General features: G+C 43.1%; 1 protein-coding gene and 1 long non-coding RNA gene across 6 annotated transcripts in view; one reads left to right on the top strand and one right to left on the bottom strand.

Moving 5' to 3' along the window:
- The window catches only part of actn1 (actinin, alpha 1), a 52,046-nt gene extending 28,881 nt beyond the window's left edge, over positions 1 to 23,165 (top strand). Inside the window, exons 2-22 of one of the 5 annotated variants that reach the window (XM_069535453.1) lie at positions 56 to 170; positions 670 to 789; positions 3,170 to 3,256; positions 3,838 to 3,925; positions 7,056 to 7,134; positions 7,630 to 7,711; positions 9,833 to 9,918; positions 12,657 to 12,749; positions 13,804 to 14,034; positions 14,758 to 14,905; positions 15,030 to 15,180; positions 15,644 to 15,752; positions 16,010 to 16,150; positions 16,932 to 17,114; positions 17,374 to 17,508; positions 17,854 to 18,033; positions 18,621 to 18,767; positions 20,697 to 20,777; positions 21,061 to 21,126; positions 21,424 to 21,582; positions 22,579 to 23,165. In XM_069535453.1, the coding sequence (XP_069391554.1) occupies positions 56 to 170; positions 670 to 789; positions 3,170 to 3,256; positions 3,838 to 3,925; positions 7,056 to 7,134; positions 7,630 to 7,711; positions 9,833 to 9,918; positions 12,657 to 12,749; positions 13,804 to 14,034; positions 14,758 to 14,905; positions 15,030 to 15,180; positions 15,644 to 15,752; positions 16,010 to 16,150; positions 16,932 to 17,114; positions 17,374 to 17,508; positions 17,854 to 18,033; positions 18,621 to 18,767; positions 20,697 to 20,777; positions 21,061 to 21,126; positions 21,424 to 21,582; positions 22,579 to 22,737 (2,640 nt within the window). In that variant the 3' untranslated portion in view covers positions 22,738 to 23,165. Of the gene's footprint in view, positions 1 to 55; positions 171 to 669; positions 790 to 3,169; positions 3,257 to 3,837; positions 3,926 to 7,055; positions 7,135 to 7,629; positions 7,712 to 8,530; positions 8,617 to 9,832; positions 9,919 to 12,656; positions 12,750 to 13,803; positions 14,035 to 14,757; positions 14,906 to 15,029; positions 15,181 to 15,643; positions 15,753 to 16,009; positions 16,151 to 16,931; positions 17,115 to 17,373; positions 17,509 to 17,853; positions 18,034 to 18,620; positions 18,768 to 20,696; positions 20,778 to 21,060; positions 21,127 to 21,423; positions 21,583 to 22,578 lie in introns of all 5 variants that reach the window. The other 4 variants (XM_069535452.1, XM_069535456.1, XM_069535455.1 and 1 more) reach the window with 4 other exon arrangements.
- Positions 23,166 to 25,546: 2,381 nt separating this feature from the next.
- Positions 25,547 to 26,179, bottom strand: LOC138412206 (uncharacterized). The gene is made up of 2 exons (XR_011244691.1): positions 26,039 to 26,179; positions 25,547 to 25,936 (listed from the first exon to the last, which is right to left on the bottom strand). It is a non-coding gene; the product is annotated as an uncharacterized lncRNA (long non-coding RNA).

Raw genomic sequence — 26,179 nt, 5'->3', positions numbered from 1 at the left:
GATTATTAGTATATGAAAATTGACAGAAGTTTTTTTTTCTTCCTTTTCCCTGTAGACATTTACAGCTTGGTGTAACTCTCACCTGAGGAAAGCAGGCACACAGATCGAGAACATCGAGGAGGACTTCCGGGATGGACTGAAACTCATGCTGCTGCTCGAGGTCATCTCAGGTACACGGCTCCTGGCTGAGCAGGATGAACTCACTGAAAACAGTTTGCATGGACAGAACCGTCACATGTTGGTATTTTCAAGGATCACAGGAAGAGTTCAACATTTAGGAACTGAGTATTCCTGAGAGATAGATGAGATTAATACCTCTCTAATGTCTAGTTTCCTTAAAGTCACAGTGAAACACATTTTTCTCGTCAATTTTTAGGAGAGAATCAGCCGTTTCTCTTGGCTTCTAGCTTCTTATGTCTTGAATGCAAGGTGGAATCAATTTGTCAACCTCCAAGTCTTTGAGAGAAAGTGAAAAACCACATTCCCCAACAAGAAATATGATAAGATGTTGAAAAGCTGTTGCTCTGGCAAAGCCATAACATAACCTTGATCCAATCTGTTTGGCACTGTCACCGTTTTTGTAAATGTTATTCACGTTAAATGTGGTGGAGGAAGTGGCAGACGTGCTCCTAATCCTCTATTTAAAAATGTTCTGTTTTCTTGTTTTAGGCGAACGCTTGGCCAAACCAGAGAGAGGCAAGATGAGGGTCCACAAGATCTCCAACGTTAATAAAGCACTCGACTTCATCGCAGGGAAAGGAGTGAAGCTGGTGTCTATCGGTGCAGAGGGTGAGTGTCAGCAGTGGAGGAAGTATTCAACTCATTTACTAAAGTAAATGTGCTACTACGACACTGTACAAATAGGCCAACAGTCAAATCAATACCCCTCTGTGGTGAGTAGTTCTGTATCATGCAGTCTCTGGCCCTCTCTCGCTTCCACTCTCGTTGCCATGGCAGTGCCGCCGGCTGCTGTGGACTTAATGAGATCCTTATTTCGGACGGTTCTGGTGGAGGTTGTGCTTTGCGGTGCATTTTCTGCAAGTAGATTTTAGGATCAGCAATCCCCTCAGGGTCTGAGGCTGCTCATTGTTCAGCACAAATAACTCAGGGACGTCCGTCCTCCTCCCATTGGAGAGTAAACAAGTCTTTAGCAGAGTAAACACTCTACTCTCACTCTCACTCTCTTTCTCTCTCTCTCCTAATATATCCCGATCTCCCTCTTTCACAACACCTTTCCCCTCCGGCCCTTTCTGGAATAAACAGGGTTTGCACATGTGCTGCAAACAGAAACTTCAAAGTGCCTCCACTCGCTGAGCTCAAAATATTTGAAGGATCTTAAAGTGTCAGTTTACACAAAATTAAACTCCTTGTGGTGTTCAGCTGTGCAGACAGTTGTAGTTCTGAGTGCCAAGGTTTGGAGATGTCTGAGATTTCTCCTGCCGTCCCAGTCCAATGAAGGGGAACAGAAAGTTGACCGTGTGGCTCAGAACTCTGAAATATGAGATTGTCTTGTCTTGGTTTATCTGACTCCTCTGTTTACACACTTCTATTCCCAGATAAGAAAAGAAACTGAAACTGTCTCAATGTCCAAACAACTCTCGGAGCATTCAGGGAAATATGTTATTCAGGATTTTTTTTTGTGAACTGACACTTTTAAGACTATGAACCCTTGTAAATGAGTCAAATCCAGTTTAAAGACTCTGGGATCTGGTTCTCTCAAAGGTCTGGGTCTGTTCTTGACGCCCTAACGAGGTTAACCTCTGACCCATCCGACCTCTGCTCGCTTCTGTTCGCTGTCTCTTCACCGACAGACACTAACACGTTAGAATAAACTGTGACAAGGACAAAGTTTTAACAACAAACAAATCAGCTGCCCAGTGCAAAATCCAGCTGTATCACCACAAACGTGGATCCATAAGATAATGATTCCACATATTTCTACCTGGTCACGTCTGTGTGGCTCGTCTCTCCCTAACCCTCCCTCAGCTCCGAGGGGAATTCACACACTGCAAACGTTTGACTTTAATAGGTTTCATGGGTTTTTTCAAGTTTTGGTTTGTGGTCAAATATTTCTCTCTCTTCAGTAAAAGACAAAAGTGATTTGATATGATGGAGATTTCTTCTTGACTCAGTGCACAGAGGCTGGTATAAAAGCCTCTAAACCAGACCAGCATTCCAGACGGATTATCTGGCTGGAATCGACGGCTCAGATCCATGCGACTCATCGGGGGTTTGTTGTGGGCGAGGGATGAACGCGGAGGAGGAGGAGGAGGAGGAGGGGGTGCAGTTTCAAATGGACTTAACAGGATTTGTGTTCCTCCGCAGGGCTGATCGGTCCTGTTCATTAGGGCGACGATCAACAAGTATCTGCATGTGTCAGCCTCAACCACACAGCTCCACTTTTTCTGCCTCCTAATTCAATCCGAGCCGTCGTTCACACCGAGCCGCACGTACAGACATCTGACTGACATCTGACTGACATCTGACTGACATCTCACTGACATCTCACTGACATCTCACTGACATCTCGCCGTCCAAGCTCGTCCGTCACAGGCGAGCGGCCGTGGAGCTGCCGTGCCCTGCGCCTTATTGGATTAGAGGGAGAATTGAAGGCGGGCAAACAGGGCGACCTGTTGGAGGGATTTTCATTATCGACAACACAGAGAGGACTGGACACAGGCGGCTCAGTCACAGGCTTCAGATACAGACACACAGCTGATCGACAGCTTAACAGGTTCAGGCTCAAAAGACTGAATCATCACACACCTCATTCATCAAGGTTTAATACTCTCAGGTTTAATTCTCAATGAGATGAAAAGACTAAAAGCTTTTCTGCTGGACATCATTTCTTTAACTCTTGAACTCCTGGTTATTGACTAGTTTAATATTAAAAGTTTATGTGCTACTGTACAGATAGAAGGATGGATAGATAGATAGATAGATAGATAGATAGATAGATAGATAGATAGATGGATGGATAGATAGATAGATAGATAGATAGATAGATAGATAGACAGATAGAAGGATGGATAGATAGATAGATTGAAGGATGGATGGATTGATGAATAGATAGACAGACAGATAGACAGACAGATAGATAGATGTAGAGAAATGTGAATTGAAAGTGTGACAATTCTAAATCGTTGTTGTTTTGCTTTTTATTTTCCAGAGATCGTAGATGGAAACGCTAAGATGACCCTGGGAATGATCTGGACCATAATCCTCCGCTTTGCCATCCAAGACATTTCTGTGGAAGGTAGTGTGTGTGTGTGCGCGCCTGTGTGTGTGTGTGCGTGAGAACATTTCCACACATTCATTCTCTTTATTCAAAAAGTCTCTTGCTCACCGTCTGAAATTTGCAATTGAAAACACTTCTCAGTGACTGTAAAGATCTTTGTCACGCAGCTTTAAAACAAACTAAGATATAGACTCGAGCTAATTCACCATCATTTGAATGTGAGTGTTTCACAGACGACGCTTTTCCTTGGGAGATGGAAACGTTGATGATATGGTCGTCTCCTCGGTTAACGTTTATAATGCACTTAAAGTGTAATCCAATTTCAATTGTCAGAAGTGATCAGGCTCGATTTATTCAGGTTCAGATTAAAACACAGTCGGTGTATTTCACTTTCACTGTCCGGTGACGACACAACACCGGACACCGCTCGGTATCCACTGGAAACCAGAGAGCACGAAACATCCGAGCAATCACACATGCTTCCCATTCACTTCACCTCCGCTTAATCCACCGCTAAACAGGGATTAGAGGAGAGTCGGTCACAGTAAAAGCCAGAGAGTTTCTCCAACTTCACAATGATCCCTTCTTCCCAACTGCAGAGACATCTGCCAAAGAAGGCCTCCTGTTGTGGTGCCAGAGGAAGACTGCGCCCTACAAGAATGTCAACATCCAAAACTTTCACATCAGGTAAGGCTTCAGGGAGAAAACTTCAAGTATATAGTCATTGTACTCACATGCGGAGATGCAGTTACAGTTAATAACATGAGATTGAGGCAGCGGACGTAGAAACTGTCAGTGGTTCAAATCCTGCCGGGAAAGAATGTGAATTTTAAACATGAGCGACGTCACCTCACTTAAAAGCACTTTTATTTAGTCTCAGTGGAGAAACTCACTTTGCTGCATGTTCGTATTTGACTCGTCTTTATTTTACTTTACAGGGCTCGTAAACAAAAGTGTTTTTATTTACAAGCCCCTTAAACAAGGTGTTTTTTATCCCACTATTTTAAGAGTTTGCTGACGTGAGGAGCGTTGATTTAAATAACTTAATGTTAATTTATTTTTCCAGACTTTTAAAGCTTGATTATCAGATCAGGTCTTTTAATATGTAAAACCTGTGTTTTAGGTTTATGTGATGGAAGGAAGAGACAGTGGTGATATATTTATAAAAGGTTAAATAAAAAATACATACAAAATGTGATTTATAATCTTTGTGTAAATTATTAATAAAATCGGGATATTTCCTTGTATCAAATATCTACCAGCAGCAGAAACTTTCAATCACAGTTACGTCTATGCTTTAACTTTTTAACTTTAGCTTCAGACACAACATCGCCGCCGCAGCATGGACACCTTTAGAATACAAATTCCTCAATCCAGCGACGACTATCTCACAGACACTGTTATACATTATAATGTGGTTTGTCTGGATTACTTCAGATTTTATGAGGAATCCATTTTTTCCGAACACCAAGATTACGTAAATATAAGATGTCAGAAATTGCTCCCGACACTCAGACAGTGGTGATGTTGAACAGAGCTGAAGCAGCAGCAGACATGTTCTCATGAACCAGAGCAGCAGAGGGGGAGGGGGGAGGGGGGGGCAGGACGAGGCAGCGACCGACCAGCGCGTTTAGATTTCTATCAGTAGATTTGTTGCACGCAGTCAGTTAATCAAATTTACAAAGCGGTTACTGTCGCATCCTGTCTGGATGTTTCTACCATGAGTGGATTCAGTTGCCGTGAATCCACGTTGCAGGACGCCTGCGTGCACATTGAATTATTGAAAGACGACCACAGTGATCCTCAGATGTGGATGAAAGCTGAAGCGAGGGTGGAGAGGTGGAGGTGAGGTCACTTCAGAGGAAGGTAAAGGGAGAGGCCTGATGATCCGTGTGCGGGGGGGGGACTGTCAGAGCAGAGCTGTTTGATGTGGTCGCTCTGTGAGAGATGATAGAGGTGCATCTCCGTCCCAAGATGAGAGGAACACGAGGACAGAGGGCTGAGGCTGTTTTATCTCCAAAGCACTCAAGTGCTGCTGCTTCAGGAATAAAAGTCTCTGTATAAAAGCCCCTCTTGTACATTAAAAGCACTTTTTTTATGGCAGGTAATTCAGTTAAATAACCCGTTTGCTGCCGGTAAATCTTCTGCTGCTCTTCTGCTAATTGAGATTGCTCTGCACCATCCCACCGTGCTGCGTTCAGACAGTCTGCTTTCAGCACCGAGGCCGCTAATCAATGAAGCACGGGAGGCTAAACTAAAAATATGTCTTCCACATAATTAAACACATCATCATTGATTTACAGATAAAGTTCTTCCGCTGCAGTTTAAATTTGGCTGCAGTTACTGTACAAGTGCTTAGCTTGTACATTTTTTTCTTCACTTCTCTTGTTGTATTCACAGAATGTTTTTCAAGCTCTGGTTCACTTTCACAGTTTGGGTTTGTTCCGCAGCTGTTTTCAGCAAAACACGCTTCATAAACCTGTCGTTCGCTTCCTGCTCAGCAGCAAACAGCAGCCAGACGGAGTTAGTGACCTGCTGGTGACAACAGTGGAGCATTCAGCAGGAGTTGTTTAACACTATAGATTCTATGTAAAGACGGACATCATGGCGGCTTGCCCAAAGTGAAGCCAAATCGCCGTGATCGCCTCCTGGTGGCCGGCTGCAGTAGAGGTCACAAACCCAGCCTCCGCCATGAAACTGGAGAAGTGGACAGAAGCGAGACTCTGTTTTAATATTATTGTTGCTTTGTGTCTGTTGCAACTGTTTAATTGTCATATTAACTTATATAAGTCGAAGCTGCGTTTATAGTTTCTTGTGGTTTCCAAGTTTCTAAGTGGCCAAAGAAATTATTTACTGCAGCTTTAACTTAAGCTGTGTTTCGGACATGAACTCCGCTTGTTCTTTGTCGTCTTCTTCGTGTGACTCTCCTGTTGTTCATGAGATATTTGTTTTCTTATATCTTCCTGTCAGTTGTGAGCTAGAAAAGACATTTACCTGCTGTAATCTCACATGGGTCCTCGCAGACATTTTCCAGGTTGGCTGTTACGAAAAGTTCCAGAGCAACTGACTCGGACAATTGTGTTCTCACCTACAGTCCGTTTGGAACTCTCAGGAAAATGTCCGGACGTCAGTGCACGTCTGAAAGCAGCTTTAATCTGGCGAACGAAGCCACATTAACATTTACAAATTCAAACCATACTCAAATAGAGTATATAAATAAACTTGAATGACTGCGTTCTGTAAGAGCTGGACCACAGACGTACGTTACTAAGTCACAGTGAGACGTCCTGCCAAGAAAGTAACTGAGGTAAATGAAAGAAAAGCATCATTGAGGAGCCACGTCTGTTCAGTGTGCAGAAGTAACCGAGTCCTCTCTGGACGCCATCCAGACTCAGGCCCACAAACCAACTGCAATTACCAATTATATCGTGGTCCTTGAAAATTATTTGATGGGTCACTTTTTACCAGAGTTCCCAGGTTTCCAGCTTTTTGGAAACTTAAACCTCCCCCTCACCAGCCCGCGGCCCCCCCCGCGGCCCCCCCCACTGCTCTTTGATATCAGCCTGATATTTTGTCCTTATCTCGCTCCCTGTATTTAGGACTGAGGGTCGTGTTGTTTCTCAAACTTCAGAACTTGACGTCTGACCGTGTGTTATTCACCAGATAACCCGTCGTCCCTGTTTCTGCCGGGTGTGCTGCACGAAACTAATTAGAGACGATCAAACATTAAAGCTAAATTCTTTTTCTTCCCCTCATCTCATTATGTTTCCATCCACCTGATCACAGCCGTGTCTCCGTCTTGCTCTGTCTGTTTCAGCTGGAAAGATGGTTTGGGTTTCTGTGCACTCATTCACCGACATCGTCCGGAGCTCATCGACTACGGAAAACTGCGCAAGGTGAGCGAACGCTGTTTGACACGAGCTCGAACAGAAACAAGCTGGACATAGAGAAGTCGGACTGTCGACCACAGACACTGATACGGATGGGAGTCACCATTAAAGATTGACATTGTGTTGATATTAATCATATTTTCCTTTCCTCTATCAGAGTAGATCTATCAGAGTAGATCTATCTATAAAATATCTGTTTGTATAAATGCAAAAGTTAACATCATGCTCAACAAATGACATCATCGAATCCTCACGTCCGAGGCTGAAACTGGGGAAAGTTTTCAGAGAGTACTTAAAGTAGTTTTACTCACTAATTGTCTCATAAGCTCAAAAGTATTGAAGGTATTTTGCAATAATGTTTATATCTGAAATAATGTTTATATAATATATAATTAACACATTCTGGGTCTTTCATTGGGTTGATTGTAAAATGGCAGCACTGTAGAACCAGGTCAGTTCAGGGACATGGACAGGTTCTGATTGTCTGTCTGCTCCTGACAGGACGACCCCATGACCAACCTGAACACAGCATTCGACGTGGCAGAGAAGTACCTGGACATTCCCAAGATGTTGGACGCAGAAGGTGAGCAGGCGGGGGTGGGGGGGGTAAAACAGTGACGTGGTGATGAGGCGACATTATTGATTCTTCCTGTGTTCAAAGACAAATATATATATTGTCCCAGACGTTTTGTTCCTACAGCCTGAAAGTCCAAATCGTCTGCTTTCCTGCAGTTACTGTCCAGGTGTAAGAAAGGACAGAGCTCCACGTTGTCTTCTTCACATTCCTCACATTCCTACATGTAGCACATCACTTCTCACTTTAACTGCTGCGTCACACATCGACGGATCATTTGCTTCCAGAGGAATCTGAAGAGAGCAAACATGAGCTGAGAGAAAAAGACCGGCGCTCTCCTTCCCACCGTGTTTTTGTTTCTGGCCTGTTTATTGATCACGTGAGACTAAAGTTTGCTTTGGCTTCGTACAACTTGACATTTCGTCCCAAGCATGAGAATAACATCATTAACAAAATAGACACAACTCGTCTTCTTCAGTGATCTGGGAGACGATATTTTGACTCATGCAGCTGTGCACACACAGGAACACAGACGTTCATTTTTTTTCTTGTTGTAAATGTGAAACATTTATTGGTCGATCAAAGGCGTCATTTAGAGTTTATGCTCATTTAGTTCATATCTGTGTGTTGAAAGTGAACCCACCCAGTTAAACACATCTGGACCACGAGACGACGTGTTTTTCTTTCCACTCTGGTTTTTGTTTATGTGAAGAGCTGAGCCGCAGCTCCACTTCCTGTTTCTTCATTTATCTGTTCTCTGTTTAACAACCTACGCTCCCCCCCCCTCCATCCTCCACCCCCTCCCTGACCTCCTCTCTTCCCCCGCAGACATTGTGGGCACTGCCCGTCCGGACGAGAAGGCGATCATGACCTACGTCTCTAGCTTCTACCACGCCTTCTCAGGCGCCCAGAAGGTATCCTGGATGCAGCGTCTCCTTCCTCCTCCTCCTCCTCCTCACTCCCCTCTTCCTTGTGTTTCTCCTCACAGGGCTCCTTTTCTCTCTGCAGTGCACCACGCCCCCCTGCAGGGGTCACTCTCCTTCACTTTCCGCATGGTTCACTCCACCAAATGCATGATGGGACGACAGCTGTCGTAGAGGCGATGAGCACAAGTGTGTCTCCAGTCCACCTTGTTGTAGCCACAGGCCCTCGGACTCACTTCTGATCAGGGTTTCGTTGCCTCAGTGGAGTCGGAGGTGCGGTGGCGTTTATCTGATAAGTGATGATGATGATTGACTGTGATGAAAACCATAGTTGCTGATGAAGAGCGACAAGTTGGCCTGAAGTCGAGCTCGTGGGAGATGTCAGCGTTTAAACAGATTGTTATGTTCGGCCCTGAGAGTGACAGATGTAATGGAGGGTGGAGGATGAAATTAAAAGTGGCACTTCACAGTCAGGAATCAAACCGGTGTTGAATTTAAATGGATCCGTGCCGCCTGGCTCCAGCAGGAGGCTGTGTCCTTGTTTTCTCTGAAGGAGAGAAGCGTTCCTCCGACTCTCTCTGCTGGATAACGGGTGATTGTCAGTCTGACAGCTGCCTTGAAGCCCGACAGGAGGCAGGAGGTCTTCTCCTCTCAGGCAGTCAGGGAACAGCAGAGCATCTCGAAGCAGGAGTTACATAAGAGCCAGGTTCAGTGCAGAGCCTCCCTGCTGCAGAGCGTCTGGACACAGCTGTGTTTGAGCACAAATGTCTGTGTTTATAGCTGCAGAGTGCAGATGGGCGTGGCCTGTGGATTGCATCACAGGTCAGAGAAGTGCAGGAAGACACTCAGCGAATGAAACTGCGGCAACGAGACTGTTTAAAGTTCAGAAACTGACGAGCTACCAGAGGCACTTGGCTTCAATGTGTAGATTTAAACTTCAATCTACAAAATACTTTCAATATTTTACTTCATCCTGTCACCTCCAACTTAGATCTTGTCACTTGTTCTACATTTTTTTAAAGAAAATCAAGATTTCCCTTGAAACGAGACAAACTGCAGGTAGACTGGAGACGACTTGTGCCCCCCCACCGCTGCCTCCTCTTGTGATTACGCCCCCTGCTGGCCCCTGTGTCTCTGCACTCTTTTACTCTTGTGCATTTTTTTTCTCTCCTCTGTCCTCTCTCCCCTTCCTCTGTTCCCTGGGCAGATATCATTAGCACCTTGAGGCCAGATGAGAAGGCCGTCATGACTTATGTGTCGTGTTACTACCACGCGTTCTCAGGCAAGCAGAAGGTGAGACATGGAAAAAAACAAGCAACAGCACCAAACAATGAACGGGTACTTGTCAAAGTGAGCGGCTGGCAGCGAATGACAGATCAGCTTCAGCTGGAATTTGCCAACATTTGTTTTTCACTGCTTGAGTGTGATAACACAATCTGACCCTGCAACACTGAACAACACCAACAATGACAATTCCAGGCCTAACAAAACTTTTAATGTGAACTTTACCCAAGGTTTTTGTTTGGAATTCAATTTTCTAATTATCAGTAATATTTTAACTGAACATCTGACACATTTCAAGAATTTAATTAATTTCAAGAGGAACATGAAGAATGATACTGCAGAGTAACATTTACCTCTGAGCTCAGTGACATTGTGATATTTCTGAGGAACGTGCGTGGGTTAAATGAGCAGTGGACGATTTACACATTCCACGCATAAGGTGCTTTAAAGCTAATGATGGTACTTAAGACTAAATCTCTTCACATTTGATTTAATAGAGTGAAAACTAATTAAACTAATGGAAATATAATGGAAGTTATTTGTGAAGTGGATGTTATCCATAGTTTTCTGTGAGAATTCAAGTGAAATATAAGTGACATTAAATGACCTTTTGAAAAACCTCCGTCATTTATAAAAGTCAACACGATGATCTCTGCAGTTTAAACATCTTTACAACGATATGTCCAAACTTGCTTCACAGAGAAACTCTGAAGAAAAAGTTCTTGCCCTGAAAATCAATCCCTCTGTCCGCTGCCTCTGATGTCAGGACAAAGTCATTCATAAGAGCGCTCCTGGCTGTCGGGGCTTTTCAGTAAACAGGCCGAGTGTGCAAACATTTGCTCACAGAAGCACGACCTGCACATCCTGGCTCTCCTTTTAAGGCAGCTGGCCTGCTGCTCCCGGTGTAGCCCCCCCGCAGCACGTCTCCCACCGAGCCAAGTTTCCCTGTGATCTTTTCACAAAGGAGGCTGGAAGCTGTCGTCTGTGTGGGACTCCAGGCTCTGAGCTGTGGGAGGGAAGATTCAAGTCGACCTCACTGTGGGTCTGTTCTCTCTAAAAGGACATGGCTGCGAAATTACGCTCCATTTTCAACCCATGTGTTTCCCTGTCGAGCTTTTTTACAGTGGAAATGACAGCGGCACAGTTTGGGCTGATTCAGTGTAAAACTGGGCGCATCAGTCGATATCAATAATTATCACTATGAAAGCCACATTGTTATTTATTTTGAGCTTAAACTTTAAAGAGTTTAAAGACCACATGTGCAGTTATTTACTGATGGACTCTTTGCTCCAGCAGCAGAAGAAAAAGTGAATTTATGTTCTGGTGACTTCAGTGAATAAATTAAAAAGATTGCTGAGAGTCTAAACAGAGATCCACTGAGATCCAGAATATTTCACAAAGATGATTTATGATAAAATAAATAAATAAAGCTCAATTTATTTATAATGTGATGAGATTATGAGCAAAATAACAAAGTGCGGTCAACAAACTATGAGTTATCACCACCGACATATGAACATGACCCAACGTTACGATCACTTTGATCATAATGAAGAATTATATCAAAAAACAATAACACCAGACAAAAACAGGCTAATTACATAACAGTTGACTTCACTCATGGCTCCTACAAATATATTTCTCAAAATATTGAACTGTTCCGGTTGAAATTCTGTCCCCATGAAAGCAGGGCTGGTTATCTCAGATAATTGTCACCATAAATGTCACATCATTTTTTATTTTCAAATTTAATGACAGATTTGTTTTACTCCTGAGTGAAGGTTGTGAAGGTTTTAAACTTTTGTTCAGACATTCACAAGCTTACGTGTGATACCTCCTCACTGTGCCTTCACTGCGCATTAGTAATATATCGAGGTAATTATTGATATTGTTGTATTGGCCCAGACATGATTCAGTACAGGTTAGTAAGTTTGTTATAATTTGAGGCTCTGTAAACTCAATACTCTAAAATGGTGATGGAGAAAAAGAAAATGATCCAGACTTTATGCATGATGCTTAAATCTCTTCCTCTATTTTCACTATAAAAAACCTTTGCTCTGGTTTTCAATGAGTTTTCTGACCACGACCACTCGTCTGACTACATGTTGTCATGGAAACTCTGCTTCGCTCATGCATTTCCAGCGTAGTGATGAAGAATGACAGGCCGTGTTGAGGAAGTGTTGTGTCATGGATGAGTCTCTCTCTTTTCTCCCCCCCCCCCCCTTCTGGGCTGGTTTTATTTTCCTATTCTCTCAGGAGCCTCTTTCTTTCTCCCTCCAGTCTCTGTGTGTCGGCTGAGAGGCTGAAATAACACACTGTTTTCGCTGCTGCTCTATAAAAAGACAGTGGTGCAGAGAGAAAGGTGCCCCTACACCTGACAGCAGGTACAATGTGATGACTCTCCGGAGTCCCTCCTGCTGGAAAAAGATTATTAATCTTTGGACATTTTTGTGACATTCACGTTGCAACACACAAGCTCAGACAGCGATACACAGATAACGGCGAACAGCAGGACGCCCTGTTTTTACTTGCTTGCAGCATTGTTGCTCATCCATTGCTTCATCCCCCAAGAAACTACTTGTTTGGGAAATGTTCTGTAGTGTAGGCGGATATGCAAGTCAAATAAATGCATTGCTTTAATTTCATGCAGCACACCCCAGGTACAGCACACAAACACAGAATAACACCAGAGCTCAGTGACTTTTCCTGCGTCTCACCCTCTTTCTCCCATCGTCCTCGTCATCCAGGCGGAGACGGCGGCCAACAGGATCTGCAAGGTGCTGGCCGTCAACCAAGAGAATGAGCAGCTGATGGAAGACTATGAGAAGCTGGCCAGTGATGTGAGCACACCCCCATTCTCCTGTGATTGTCCTGCACCACCACTGTCCCCGCTCTCTCCCCCCTTGTTGAGTCACTCCCCCACCTCCCTCAGCCCAGGGGTGTCTGTGCTCCGTGCAGGTGCAGGGTTAGAGGCCACAAACATGCTCCAGCAAGATAAACACTGTGGCTCTGAGGCTTTAGCACACAGATGCATCAAAGAAGTAGATTTCTCAAAGATTATAAACTAGTTTTTTCCTGTTTTAACTTGTTTAAAATACTTTTCTTCAACTCGTTTTCTGTTTTTTACATATTTAGGTTGATAAAGGCAGACTTTGAGTAGCAGAGACTTGAAACTATCATTATTCAAACTGAAATCATTTGTTTTGATAACTGCTTTTCTTTGTCTCATGTAGTTGTGACTTTCAGTTTTAAACTGTTAGTCGAGCCAAAAAAGTAATATGAAGAATTTGGCTCCAGTTTTATCTTAAAGTATTTTCTGACCAAATGATTCATCTATGAATTGAGATCTGCAGATTAACTGATAGTGAAAATGATCATCAGTGAGAGAAGTGTGTATTCCGTCATAGTGAGCATTTTATTTTTCCTCGGGTCGTCAAAGTTACATTATCGATGGAAGACTTCCATGTGATGCATTCACTGTCAGTGGGTCTGTCTAAGCTCAGGTTTGGTTTTAGTTTATAGTTTGAAGGGAAAGTGTTGATGTGATAAAACATCAAAAACTCAGTTATGGACCAAATCAGAAATTAAATGTTCTCAGAGTTGAATTTGAAGAATTGATAAAAACAACTCAGCTAACCAAGTATCTTACCCTTTTATTTTTTTTCCACACATTAATCACATCCACTACATCTCATTTACTTCCTCTCTTTCCTCTCCATCAATCACCATTCTGCATTTCTCTTCTGTTTGCACGGTTCTCCTTTGCCACTCTGACCGGCTTCTTGTCCTTGAACTTGTTTTTCCTCCATTTTCTTCCTCTTATTCTCCACCTTTACCACACACACACACACACACACACACACACACACACACACACACTCTCACACACGCCAGCTGCTGGAGTGGATCCGTCGTACTATTCCCTGGCTGGAGAACCGCTTGCCCGAGAACACCATGCAGGCCATGCAGCAGAAGCTGGAGGACTTCAGAGATTACCGCCGCCTCCACAAGCCGCCCAAAGTGCAGGAGAAGTGCCAGCTGGAGATCAACTTCAACACCCTGCAGACCAAGCTGAGGCTCAGCAACAGGCCCGCCTTCATGCCCTCAGAGGGAAAGATGGTGTCGGTAGGTCACCAAGACTCAGAAACACTCAGTTTAAGAAAGTTTTGTTCCCTCAGGCCAAGACAAGCTTTTGTGAGTAACTTCAACTTCCTTGAATCACATGATGTCAGGGGACATTTTTATCCTGGGTCTCACTTGGTTACTTTAACAGCCTGAATATAACATAGATCCTCATGACCTTCAGTATAAGTATATAGGACGCAGCCAGAACACTTTTAAAACCTGTAAACCAAAGATTGAAATTGTATATAGTTGTGTATTTATAGAGTCACACAATTGCATGTTCATATTTCTGTTTTTGAAATATCAACAAAGTGTCATTTCTTTTTCAAGCTGTGGTCATTTTTTCATATTTACAATGGGTCAAATTACTCAGTACAATGTGAACAAGGTTCCATATTTCAGTGAATAGTTTTGTTTTTACAGTCGAAACCTTTTTAAGTCAGAAGCAGCAAGAAAATCCATATTTACAGGACGTGTAAATAAACAACTGTTAGCCAACAAGATCCTCACATCATTTTTTAATTGGGTGATGATGATGGTTTTGTGTTTCATTCATGTTTCCGAAGTTCACAAGTGTCTAAACATATCTGTCAAAGCAGGTTTCACTTTAGTTTGACAGATAAATACCCACTATTTGTAGACCTCACCTAATTTACACCTGATTCCACTCTTATGTTTATTTCTGTGTCTGGTGTGAATACATTTCTCTTCTGCCTCATCCAGGACATTAACAATGCCTGGGGGAATCTGGAGGGAGCGGAGAAGGGCTATGAAGAGTGGCTCCTAAACGAGATTCGCAGGCTGGAAAGACTCGACCACCTGGCAGAGAAATTCCGCCAAAAAGCAGCGATCCATGAGGCTTGGACTGAAGGTACTGAGAATGTTAAAAGGAGCTGAGAACCACTTAGGTCTTGAACAGTTCGTTATCCAGACAAGTGTCACTGTTGATCAACTTTAGTTTGGAATAAATAAAGTACCCCCCCCCCCCCCTGCAGGTAAGGAGGAGATGCTGCAGAAGCGTGACTACGAGACGGCCTCTCTGTCGGAGATCAAGGCCCTGCTGAAGAAACACGAGGCCTTTGAGAGCGACCTGGCTGCGCACCAGGATCGCGTGGAGCAGATCGCAGCCATCGCACAGGAGTTAAAGTGAGAGGCGACAGAACAGAGGCAGGGTCGATGGTAGAAAGATGGAAAGAAAGAATAGAACAGGGATGAATGCACTGAAAGTATTCCCAGTAACTCTTTCTACCATGGTTGTACTAATCATCTCTCTATAATGATCTCAAACTTTATTATAATTCATATGTTCACATCAAAAGGATAGGTTTGAATTTTCTTCATTTTTCTGTGTGAGTAACCAAAAATAAAGAAGAAAAGAAACATAACCCTCAAAGAATCCCTTCAGGGGCCCGTTAAAAAAAAAACCTTCACACCACAGAAAAACAAACAATCAAGATAATGAACAGAGTCGCAGCAGGAACGCAGAGGCGTTACAGTGCATGATGGTTCAGAAAAAAACAAGTGAATTCACCAGATTCAGTCCAAAACTGTGGTTATTACAGAGACAATGATGATAAATCTCCTGTGTTCTCGTCTGTTTGTGCTCCAGTGAGCTGGACTACTACGACTCCCCCAGTGTAAACGCTCGCTGCCAGCGGATCTGCGACCAGTGGGACGCACTGGGAGCTCTGACCCAGAAACGCAGCGAGGCTTTGCAGGTGAGACGAGTTGAATTTCTAACTCCTCAAATTCCCATCTCTCGTTTTAAATTCCCGTCTTCATCAGTTTTCACCAGATCAGTGATTTTCAGGCTTCTCCTCCCGGGTCTGAGGACCCTTTAAAATCTGCAGATTTTTATCTGTTAAAAAAGTAGAACCCCCTGAATCCATCTGCATTGTTCTCTGTGAATCCTCAACTTTCTCTCCTCAACACTCTGAAGATCGATAAAGAAAAACCTTTGAATTTTCTTTTACAGAGAACCGAGAAGCTGCTTGAAACCATCGACCAACTGTACCTTGAGTTTGCCAAAAGAGCGGCTCCATTCAACAACTGGATGGAAGGAGCCATGGAGGACCTGCAGGACACCTTTATCGTCCACACCATCGAAGAAATTCAGGTGAGCACAGAGAGGAGAACTCGCAGAGGAGTTTCATTTCATCACAGAATAAATATGTTGCAGAGAATTTAAAGCAGTAGTTTGACATTTGGGGAAAAATGCTCACTGGTGGGTTAGATAATGGACTCGAGAGAAAGATGGATAACACTTCTGCTTGTCTCTTAATTACCCAGAAAAAAGCTAAAATAGCTAAAATATCCTGAATACGAAGCTGCCATCTGGCACCAAAGAGATTATCTGTGGAGCCGCAATGTCGACGCCCTGCTGATACACACTCTCAGCCAATCACGCGCCAGAAACATGAACACTTGGACAAACATCAGAGAAAATTGATGTTTAATAAATACGATGTCGGAGTAAAACGCAGGTTATCTTAGCTAAACTGGCTCCAAGTAGATCTGCCAAACTGTAAAAAATGACATCTGTGTGGTTTTACTGTGGGAAGAAAGATAAGCAGATATACCAAGGCCAGAAATATTTATGGTGCAACCCCCTCCCCCGTAAACCTGGAACTTCTTGTTTTTAAAATTTCAGTATTCTCCTGATAGATACGAAAGAGTTGCATGAATGAAAGTGATCACTAACTTTTGTCCGGTCACAGAATAGTAATAGTTTCTAAGACGACTTGAGAGAAGTTGTCTAAATTAAAAAACTAGTTCTGTGTCACTGAGACGTTCAGAAAGAAAACCACAGGATGTTTCATTTTCTAAATTAAGAGAAGGAAAACCACGATGAAAACCGTTGATGTTAATGTGTTTTATTTTTGAATTTCGTGTCCCAGGGATTGAGCACAGCCCACGAGCAGTTCAAAGCCACGCTGCCGGAGGCGGACAAGGAGCGCCAGGCCATCCTGGGCATCCACAATGAGATCGCCAAGATTGTGCAGACTTATCATGTGAATATGGCCGGGACCAACCCCTACACCACCATCAACCCGCAGGAGATTAACGCCAAATGGGACAAGGTAATGAGATCAATGAAGGAAGATCTAATCTGGTAGTTTGTGTCTGCACAGCCACAGTCCTCCAGTTTGTTTGTCACTCACAGCCTGAATGTCGAGACAATCCACAAAGACTTTGATAGATTGTGGAGGATTTTCTTTATGTTCATCATCATCAACATGTTCTCTGTTCATTCCAAGTTTCATTCTTCTCTTTTCATCAGAGTCACATTCATGCATCTTACCACAGTTGACGTTTCCTTCTCTCTCCTGCCCCCTGTAGGTCAGACAGCTGGTGCCGCAGCGCGACCAGGCTCTGATCGAGGAACACGCCCGACAGCAGAACAACGAGCGTCTGCGCAGGCAGTTTGCAAACCAGGCCAATGTCATCGGGCCCTGGATCCAGACCAAGATGGAGGTCAGTGTGGCTGGAGGCAAAACAAGTCAAATGACCACGTTCAGAATGAGGCCTGCTACGTTTGGTCGGCTAATGGTTTTTGCTAAATTGGCTAATTTTATTCTAGTTCCTATTCTTACTGCAGTTACTAAGGAATTCATTAATGTCACAATAAATGCAGCATTATTCAAAGTACTTCACAGCCAACACTCACTTCTCTCAGGTTCTGGAAAACATAGCTGCTAAGTATGGAGTCGATAGGATGGACAGGATTTTTGGATTTATGAGTCGGATGATATGATGATCCTCTGTATACATCCGGTTTAAGGTTTTTTTGTGTGTGTGTGTGTGTGTGTGCCGCTGCAGGAAATCGGCCGCATCTCCATCGAGATGCACGGCACCCTGGAGGACCAGCTGACAAACCTCCGTCAGTACGAGAAGAGCATCGTCAACTACAAGCCAAAGATCGACCAGCTGGAGGGAGACCACCAGCTCATCCAGGAGGCTCTCATCTTCGACAACAAGCACACCAACTACACCATGGAGGTGAGACGGCACTTTTTCACATCGACTCAATGTGTTGAATAGAGTCAGATTGTTTTCAGACGGTCGAGGTTCACCACAGAGAGAGGAACCAGGTGTGGCAGTGTGATAAGATGACTACAGGAAGAGTTTAATTCTACTAACCTCCAGTCTCCAGTGAACAAAAATACCTTTATACTTCTCATCATGTGCGACACTATGAACCGTCTGTCAGGAATAGTTTCTATTAGCCAAAATATTTTTTTTCAATAATAAGTTCTGTGGCAACATTTTGTTTTACTGCCAAATTGAAGGGTTATGTTTCCAGAGTAAAATTCAAATATTTACATTAAATATAATCAGGTAGTCAGTGGCTACTTTCTGATTTTTTATGTGTTTCATGTGTAACTTTCTGTTTTCTCTGCTGTAAAGTTCATCAGTCGTTTCCTCCACACCGGATAAAACAAACAGCTAATCATCCACAACCAGTGTTTGACTCACAGCTTAATCCCAGTTAAAGTAATTGACCTGAGACTCTTTTACTTCACACCTGTTCCATGACCCTGATTAAACGTCCTCTGCCTTCGTCTCTCTGTTTCTCTCCTCCGCAGCACATCCGTGTGGGCTGGGAGCAGCTACTCACCACCATCGCCCGCACCATCAACGAAATCGAGAACCAGATCTTGACGCGAGACGCTAAAGGCATAAGCCAGGAGCAGCTGAACGAGTTCCGGGCGTCCTTCAACCACTTCGACAGGGTCAGTAGTCAAACTGAGTCGCTGTGCAGCGGAGGCGAGGGGACGTGTCGTGGGTTGTGTGCTCCTAATTTGCAGTTTGATTTTTGGGAAATAGACGTTTAATGAATCAGGAGCAGGAGCAAAAAGATTTCATGTTGTTAAATCCAGGGCCTGACATGTGGGAAAATATGTGAATTCACTCTCTCACTGTTTTTCGTACAGATGTGAGACTAGTGTCAGTCTTCTTATTTAATTCTCAGCCAGAAATCATTTCTCAAAATGTCGAACACTAATTCTAAATATGTGTTCATCCATTTCTGACGTGTGGAGTCACAAGTTTGTCTTTCATACATTTAGACTGCATCAGCAAAAAGAAGAAGTTGAGGTGAGGATTTATCTTTTCTGGGTCCGTTCACATCGTGTCGTGCCTCCCGAGGCGCGGCTGGTCTTTATCGATCCTTGAACCAGACGATGCCGAGTTTGTCGAGTGAAACAGTTTGTGTGTGAAAAGCATCCGGCTGTGGAGTGACCTTAGTGCTCGGTTGACTTAAAGTGCAGTGACACAAGGCAGGAGAATAAGAAAGAAGTCAGCGTCTAAATTAAAATGAAATGAAATCTACAGGTAAAATGAAAACAGAGAAACTGGTTTATACAGTTTCTTCCCACTCAAGCCTGTTTCTACAAAACCTCCTTTCTACGCTCTGTTCCGACCCCAGAACTCTGTGTTTACACTGGTGCTCGCCGTGACAGGAGCAGCACCAATTATGGATGAGTTTTTATTTAGCTCACCCTCCTCCCCCTCCTCCTCCTCCTCACCCCAGCTCTCCCCTGGATGCAACCATTACCTCATACATTCTTCCAGAGCTGCTCTATTGTTAACAAATACCTGAGGAGGACCGTCTGAAGGAAGATCTGGATCTGAACTCGTGCCTTTATTTTATATTTTATTAGATTAAGTCTCCACACGTCAAAGCTTTCTGCCTCCGTTTATTAATGAATTGATTGATCTAGTGACAGAAATCTCAAGAACTGTTGATAATCATGTGGACAAGGGTCAAATGATATTTTTTAATTTTGACATATAGGGATTTACTGCTTTTCTATATCATATAGATATATGATATAGAAGAGTTTTTTCTTAAAACCGTAAACTTCAACGAAGAGGTAATTACTTAAAATAATAATCACTAGCCGCATCCCAGGCCAGAGTTCAATGAGTCTGAGTCACTGAAGAAGATGGTAAGTTTAAAAAGCCTTTAATACCTCATCATGGCCGCTGAATCATACCGACTGTAAAATCACGTTTCAGCTTTTATCAGGGGAAGCACCAAATGATCTCCTCTGGGCCGCTGCGTCCCCAGTGATCACATGATCAGTGTAGACAGGGGAACAGTCATGTGACAGATCATATGTCAACAAATCAAATCATGCACAAGCTCTCACAGCATCTGAATGTTAAGATGTGAATGTGTTTTTATGAAGCTGTGACTGTCCAGAGACGTTTTTTTGACTTTGTGTTGTGAAGTACATGTGCCATCGATGAATAACCTCACCACAGGGCCCAGTAGTCTGCCTGCCACACTGCACATTAACGCCTCTGAATGCCCTCGCCCAGCATGGCAGCACTGCTGCCACCGTGTGTTCACCTGCCAGATCCTAATGAATATGCACTGTGTTCTCTGTTCTCTATCTCTCGTGCATGACCCTCTCCCTTCACCACCCCCACCCCCTCCCCACCACCTCTGTGCCCGTGCATGGTGCACTCCCTCCACCCTCCCCTTATCTCCCCCACCTCCTCCACCTCCTCCACCTCACCTGCCTCCTCGTCTTACCCCATCCACCCCCGTCCCCCCACCCCTCCTTACCATCACTGACACCGCTGTATGTGTTGCTGCATGGCCTGTGGCCCCCCCGACGCCTCGCCTGGCACTGGCCCCCCCCACACCCCAGGACCGCTCGGGCACTCTGGGCGCGGAGGAGTTCAAGGCCTGCCTGATCAGTCTGGGCTTCGATATCGCCAACGATGCACAGGTACTTAAACGTAGCCACACCCCCGCGGTGAGAGGTTTAACTGGTTTCTTTTTTTTTTTCTTTCGCACTTTTTCCTCCTTTGTCTTCCTCTCCTCCCCCAATTCTCCCTCTCTCTCACCTTCATCATGCAACGTCCACTTTTTGCGGATTGTTGCGGCGTTTCCTCCCAAAATCTGCTCTTTGTTCATCCTTTATTCTTCCACTGACTTCCTCTGCTGTCCCTGCTTCTCCTTCTCTATCTCTCTCTCCTCCTGGTCTCGTTTGTCCATCGCTGACCTTGTAGAAGAGAACAGGAATCATGGATGCTGAAGACTTCAAAACCTGCCTTATCTCCATGGGTTACAACCTGGTAAAGCCATGAGCACCTTTCAAGCATGAAAATGTGACAGTGTGTGATTATTGAAACCAGCTGGAAATGGTAATAAATACTGTAGATGTAACTGTTTTTCAATTTGAAGAAACTGTTTGTGCTGTACGTCTTAGATTGCTCAAAGAAATAAGAGATTTCAGAAATATCTAATAATCACTTGTGTACGATGTAATGATCAAAATATGTTTTACCACTTTATGTAGGATGCCAGTCATTTGCTGTGTCGCCACAGAACCCATTACCATGGCAACTGAGCTTCCTTTCTCTCGCCTCCAGGGTGAAAACGAGTTCTCCCGCATTATGAGCATAGTGGACCCCAACAGGATGGGCCTCGTCACCTTCCAGGCATTCATCGACTTCATGTCCCGCGAGACAGCGGACACGGACACTGCTGACCAAGTGATGGCCTCCTTCAAAGTCCTGGCTGGGGATAAGGTACGGGTCGACCGCAGTATCAGTTTTATTCAAGAAGAATAAAAACAACAGTGTTTAAAACACTTTTTTAGAAAACCCTAAAAATAGAGAAAGACTTTAAATAACAAAACAGCAGCATAACGTTTAAATCTATGTTTTTAGATCTACAACAGATCACATGACTATTTGTTTGAGGATTTTATGGGGATTTGTAATAAGAAGTAACCCTTCAGCTTGTCATGCTACCTGCTTTGCGTAAAATGGCAAAAATTCACAACATAGATGTGAAAAATTCAACTATTATTGCACAAAAAAAACACCAGAGAAAGATTGTTTTTTTTCTTTTTTCTTATAGAACAACATACATTTTCATTCCTGTTAGCCATGGCCATATGTGCAAACTATTTTTTATTTTTGTTTATGTTTCTCTAGCAAAAATAAAGATGTTCCTAGTTCATCTATTTGAGTAGTTTGACCACCATGAAGTTAGAAAACTCCCAGCCAGAGAAGTAGTGAAGCAAAAATCTCATGAGACCATGATGTTATTTAAAGACATAAAAAGTGATTTCTGGTCACTAAAGGGCAGAGTGTGAGTTACGTACTCATCAAACAGAAAAAGAGCGATGTGGGAATCCTGTTTATCACCTGTTCAGTGTAAGTCCAGCCGGTTTTCCACTGGGTTGATCTGCCAAATACCTGCTTCTCTCTGGTCTGTTTCACTTTGTTTAGCAGTAACTCATTTATTCCAGCTCTCAGCATCTCAACAAATGGTTCAAATAAACAAAGAGCTGAACGTGGCTGTGAGATGCATCAAGCTGCTGGTGCTGATTCTGAAAATAGTCAAAACTCTCACTTTAGATAATGAATCTGAATTAAAAACATTGTAAATGTTCTTTATTCATTTGTTCCCCACGCTCTCCCAAATGCTGCGTCTGAGTTTAGAAAGTATTTGAATCTCCCTCACAGCTGCTGTTCTAACATGAAAACATGTCATTTTCTTTTGTCCTTTTTTGGCAGAACTACATTTTAGCCGATGAGCTGCGCCGGGAGCTGCCTCCGGACCAGGCCGAGTACTGCATGGCCCGCATGGCCCCTTACACCGGCCCCGACGCTGTGCCAGGAGCCCTTGACTACATGTCGTTCTCTACCGCTCTGTACGGAGAGAGTGACCTCTGAACACTCTGTCAGTCGTCCTGACTTGGGACCACCAGCCTACCTGCTCCGATCACCGCCACGTCCTCCGACTGCCCCGTCACCACACTCCTGTCCTACTACGCTCATTTTTTGTACGTCTCTGGCCTTATCTCTTCGTCACTATCCTCTGTTTCTTCCTCCTCCTCCTCCTCCCACCTGTCCAGCCTCGTCACCGCTCCCTCACGCTCTGTCTCCGTTGTTTTTGTTTCCCACGCGATGCAGCAGCTCTCCAGGTTTACAAAGAGGGAGAGAGAAAAATGTTTGTTTCTGTTTTTATTTTCTTGTTGTCATTGTTTTTCTTCATAAAATGAATAAAGTTAACATATTTTATTATACTGAACAAAAAAGGTATTTTTCTTCACCTGATTGAAAATAAGAGTCAAAAATTGTAATAAAGAAAAATTGCTATACTTCCTCTTCTTATTCTCCTGTTTGCTGCAGGGATCGATATTTTTCATTGTGTTTTTTAACAAGGATACTTTGACTTTTTGTGCCTTTAGCTGAATCTCCAGAACAACTTATAATGACACAAAGTGGAAAAACATGAATCATCAGACTGTGTATTTACACTTATGTTCCTGTTAATTCAGGTAAGATTTATCTTTAAAATGGTTGTGGTGCCTTTAATACTCATATGAACGTAGCGATCATCTGCATTAAGAGTAGATTATAAATCCTTTAACACTTTTGTGGTTTTGCAACTTTTTCCATTCACTGCAGGTCCCATAATAAATATTACTTTATGCCAAACCTGCCAGACTTTTGAGATTGTGGTTAAATGACAAAATTGAATTTGGGTTTAATATAAAACTTGGATAGTTGCTCAGTTAAGGAAATTCTCTACGATGAACATCATGTCAGTTTCATTTCCAATTTCAGACATTTATCTGACAAACATGCAGAAGAACAGGGAACATATAAGACGAGAGGCTTCCACTGAGTTAAAACTGAGTCTATTCCATTATTTGACAGAAGCTGGGCTGATTATATGAATGCAGTGCACAATACAAAAACATAGTGGATGGTGGTGATGCATCTTAAAGTCGGCTACAAGAGGATAAATACACCTATCAGTGTGAATACAAATGATGGTGGATGTACAAAACACATTTGCCAATATTATAGTATTTTATTTGAGAACATGGGACAAGATGGTGAATATCTCTCCTGCACAGGCTGGATCTTAAATCTCCAAAGACCAGAAGATATTCACAACCACCAGTGGATGTTAAGGAGGAATCATCAGTTGTGTACCTTAGTGTCATCGAGTGTTTCAGCCTTTTTATCTCCAGGTCTCTAAAGAGCTGGATGTGTGAGAATATCTATATATCCACAGAATATTGGTTCACAATCCCATTCTATAAACACTCAATACTAAATGGTCCTTTAGGGACACTTGATAAGAACATTTTACAAATCAGTTTTCATTCTACTCAACGCAGCCTCTTTAAAATGTAGAAAAAAACACTATAGACAATCTATTTCTACAAGTTTGTATTTCTTCTCACTCCTTTTCAAATATGAAGATTGAATCATTGAAAGTAAAAAAAATCGACTTGTTTGTATATTTCTTTTTTCTATTTACATGTTTGAAATAAATTAAATAATAAAAATGAATGAAAATAAACCCTATATAAGATCCATGCGCACATGGTGCAGAGGAAACACCTGGTCACACCTGAGGGAACAGAAGGAGGGAGGAGCCTTGGAGTGGTTCACTCGGACATAAAACCAGACAACGTAATGGTGGTCGACCCTCATGCTACTCCCTTAAGAGTAAAACTGATTGATTTTGGCCTGTCGTCCAACATCCCGGGCAAACTCGGACAGAAATGTCAGCCTCTGGGTTACCGGTAAGTTCAATGTGCAAAGCTCATTGTTTAACATGTGAGTTATTGTTGTCAATGGCAATGTCCTAATATTCACTACACATGCAGAATTTAAAAATGTACTAAACAGCTTTTGTGATTCTTGTTTGTACACACAGTGCACCTGAAGTCAGCCTGGGCCTCCCCTTCTCTGAGGCCATAGACATGTGGGGTCTTGCCTGTGTGCTTCTTTTTTTGTATTTGAATGCCCACCCATTCCCCAACTGCAAGTACCAGACAGTAAGAAACCAAATATATGTTGATTTCAATACAAAGATTGTTGCATTCAGACACTTGTCCAAACACGACAGGGTACTTGATGTAGGATGTGATTCTTTATGTTCTCTCTCCAGGTCAAAGCAGTCGTTGGCTTGTTGGGCCTGCCAGCTGACCACCTCCTCAAAGCTGGGATGTACACCGACATGTTCTTTAAGGAGGACCAGTACTGGTCTAAACCAGGATGGTGGTTAAAGGTATTTTGTCTAATGTGTAACTCATTAATGATATATCATTAGATATCATTACATATATAATGATATATTAATGAGTATCTGACCAACATGTTTTGTTCCTTTAGATCTCCGAGGAATTCTATGGCAAGAGGAACAAGGCAAAGAAAGTTTTATTTAAAACCCTCGATGACCTAATAACAGTAAGTTACCCATTTCTTTACTGAATATATAATTATGTCTCAAATATTTTTATTAAGAAGCATTGCTTAAAATATTACAAAGGCAAACATACATGAAAGACACACCAGACGTATGAAAAGAAATAATGACGAAAAAGAAACAAAACAAAAATATTAAAAATAATTACCTGACAATTCCCACAAATAAACCCTCTCCCTTACCACCCCCCATTCCCACCCTGAGTAGTGCTACCTAGAATACCAATGTCTTTTAGAATCAAAAATATGCATCTTATTCATCCATTCCCTCTAAGAAAGAAATCACAGGTGTCCAAGTCCGTTTGAAAACCTCTAGTGTCATTGAGGACCTGTCAGATTTTTTCCAGGTGGATGGTATCAGTCAGAGTTGTTATCCAATGTTCAAAATAAATGAACAATTCTAAGCGTCTCTGTTGAGGGACAGAAAGCAGTTCAACTAATCTCTCATCTACTGTGTTTTAATTCCAGATCTACCCATTGTCGGAGGGTTCCATGGAGCTCAGTGACAGGAGAGCTTTTTTCAGCCTCATCAAAGGCCTCCTGGAGATGGACCCAGACAAAAGGCTCACCCCAGAGGAAGCACTGTCGCACCCCTTCCTCACGATGTCCCATATATTGGAACAGGCAGAACCATAGTGAGTAACTGAGTTTTGGTTTCAGTACAGATATTGAATGAAGAGAAAAAAAGTGTTAACTGATTAAGTGATCCTCTAATGTGTTGTTGTGTTTTATTCAGTTTATTTACTTCTCTGTCCAAAATGGGCAATTTGGGAATGGAAGAGGACGACAGTGAGTCTTCCCCGTGTGATATGGCTCAGGAAGAGCCTGAGGAGGAGGAGCCTGAGGAGTAGGAGTCTGAGGAGGAGGAGTCAGAGGAGGATTAATC

This window comes from Paralichthys olivaceus, chromosome 12, assembly GCF_024713975.1.
Source record: "Paralichthys olivaceus isolate ysfri-2021 chromosome 12, ASM2471397v2, whole genome shotgun sequence".
In the NCBI taxonomy this organism is placed as follows: Eukaryota; Metazoa; Chordata; class Actinopteri; order Pleuronectiformes; family Paralichthyidae; genus Paralichthys; species Paralichthys olivaceus.
The sequence above is the reverse complement of the archived record's forward strand: the minus strand, read 5'-3'. Positions and strand labels throughout refer to the sequence as shown.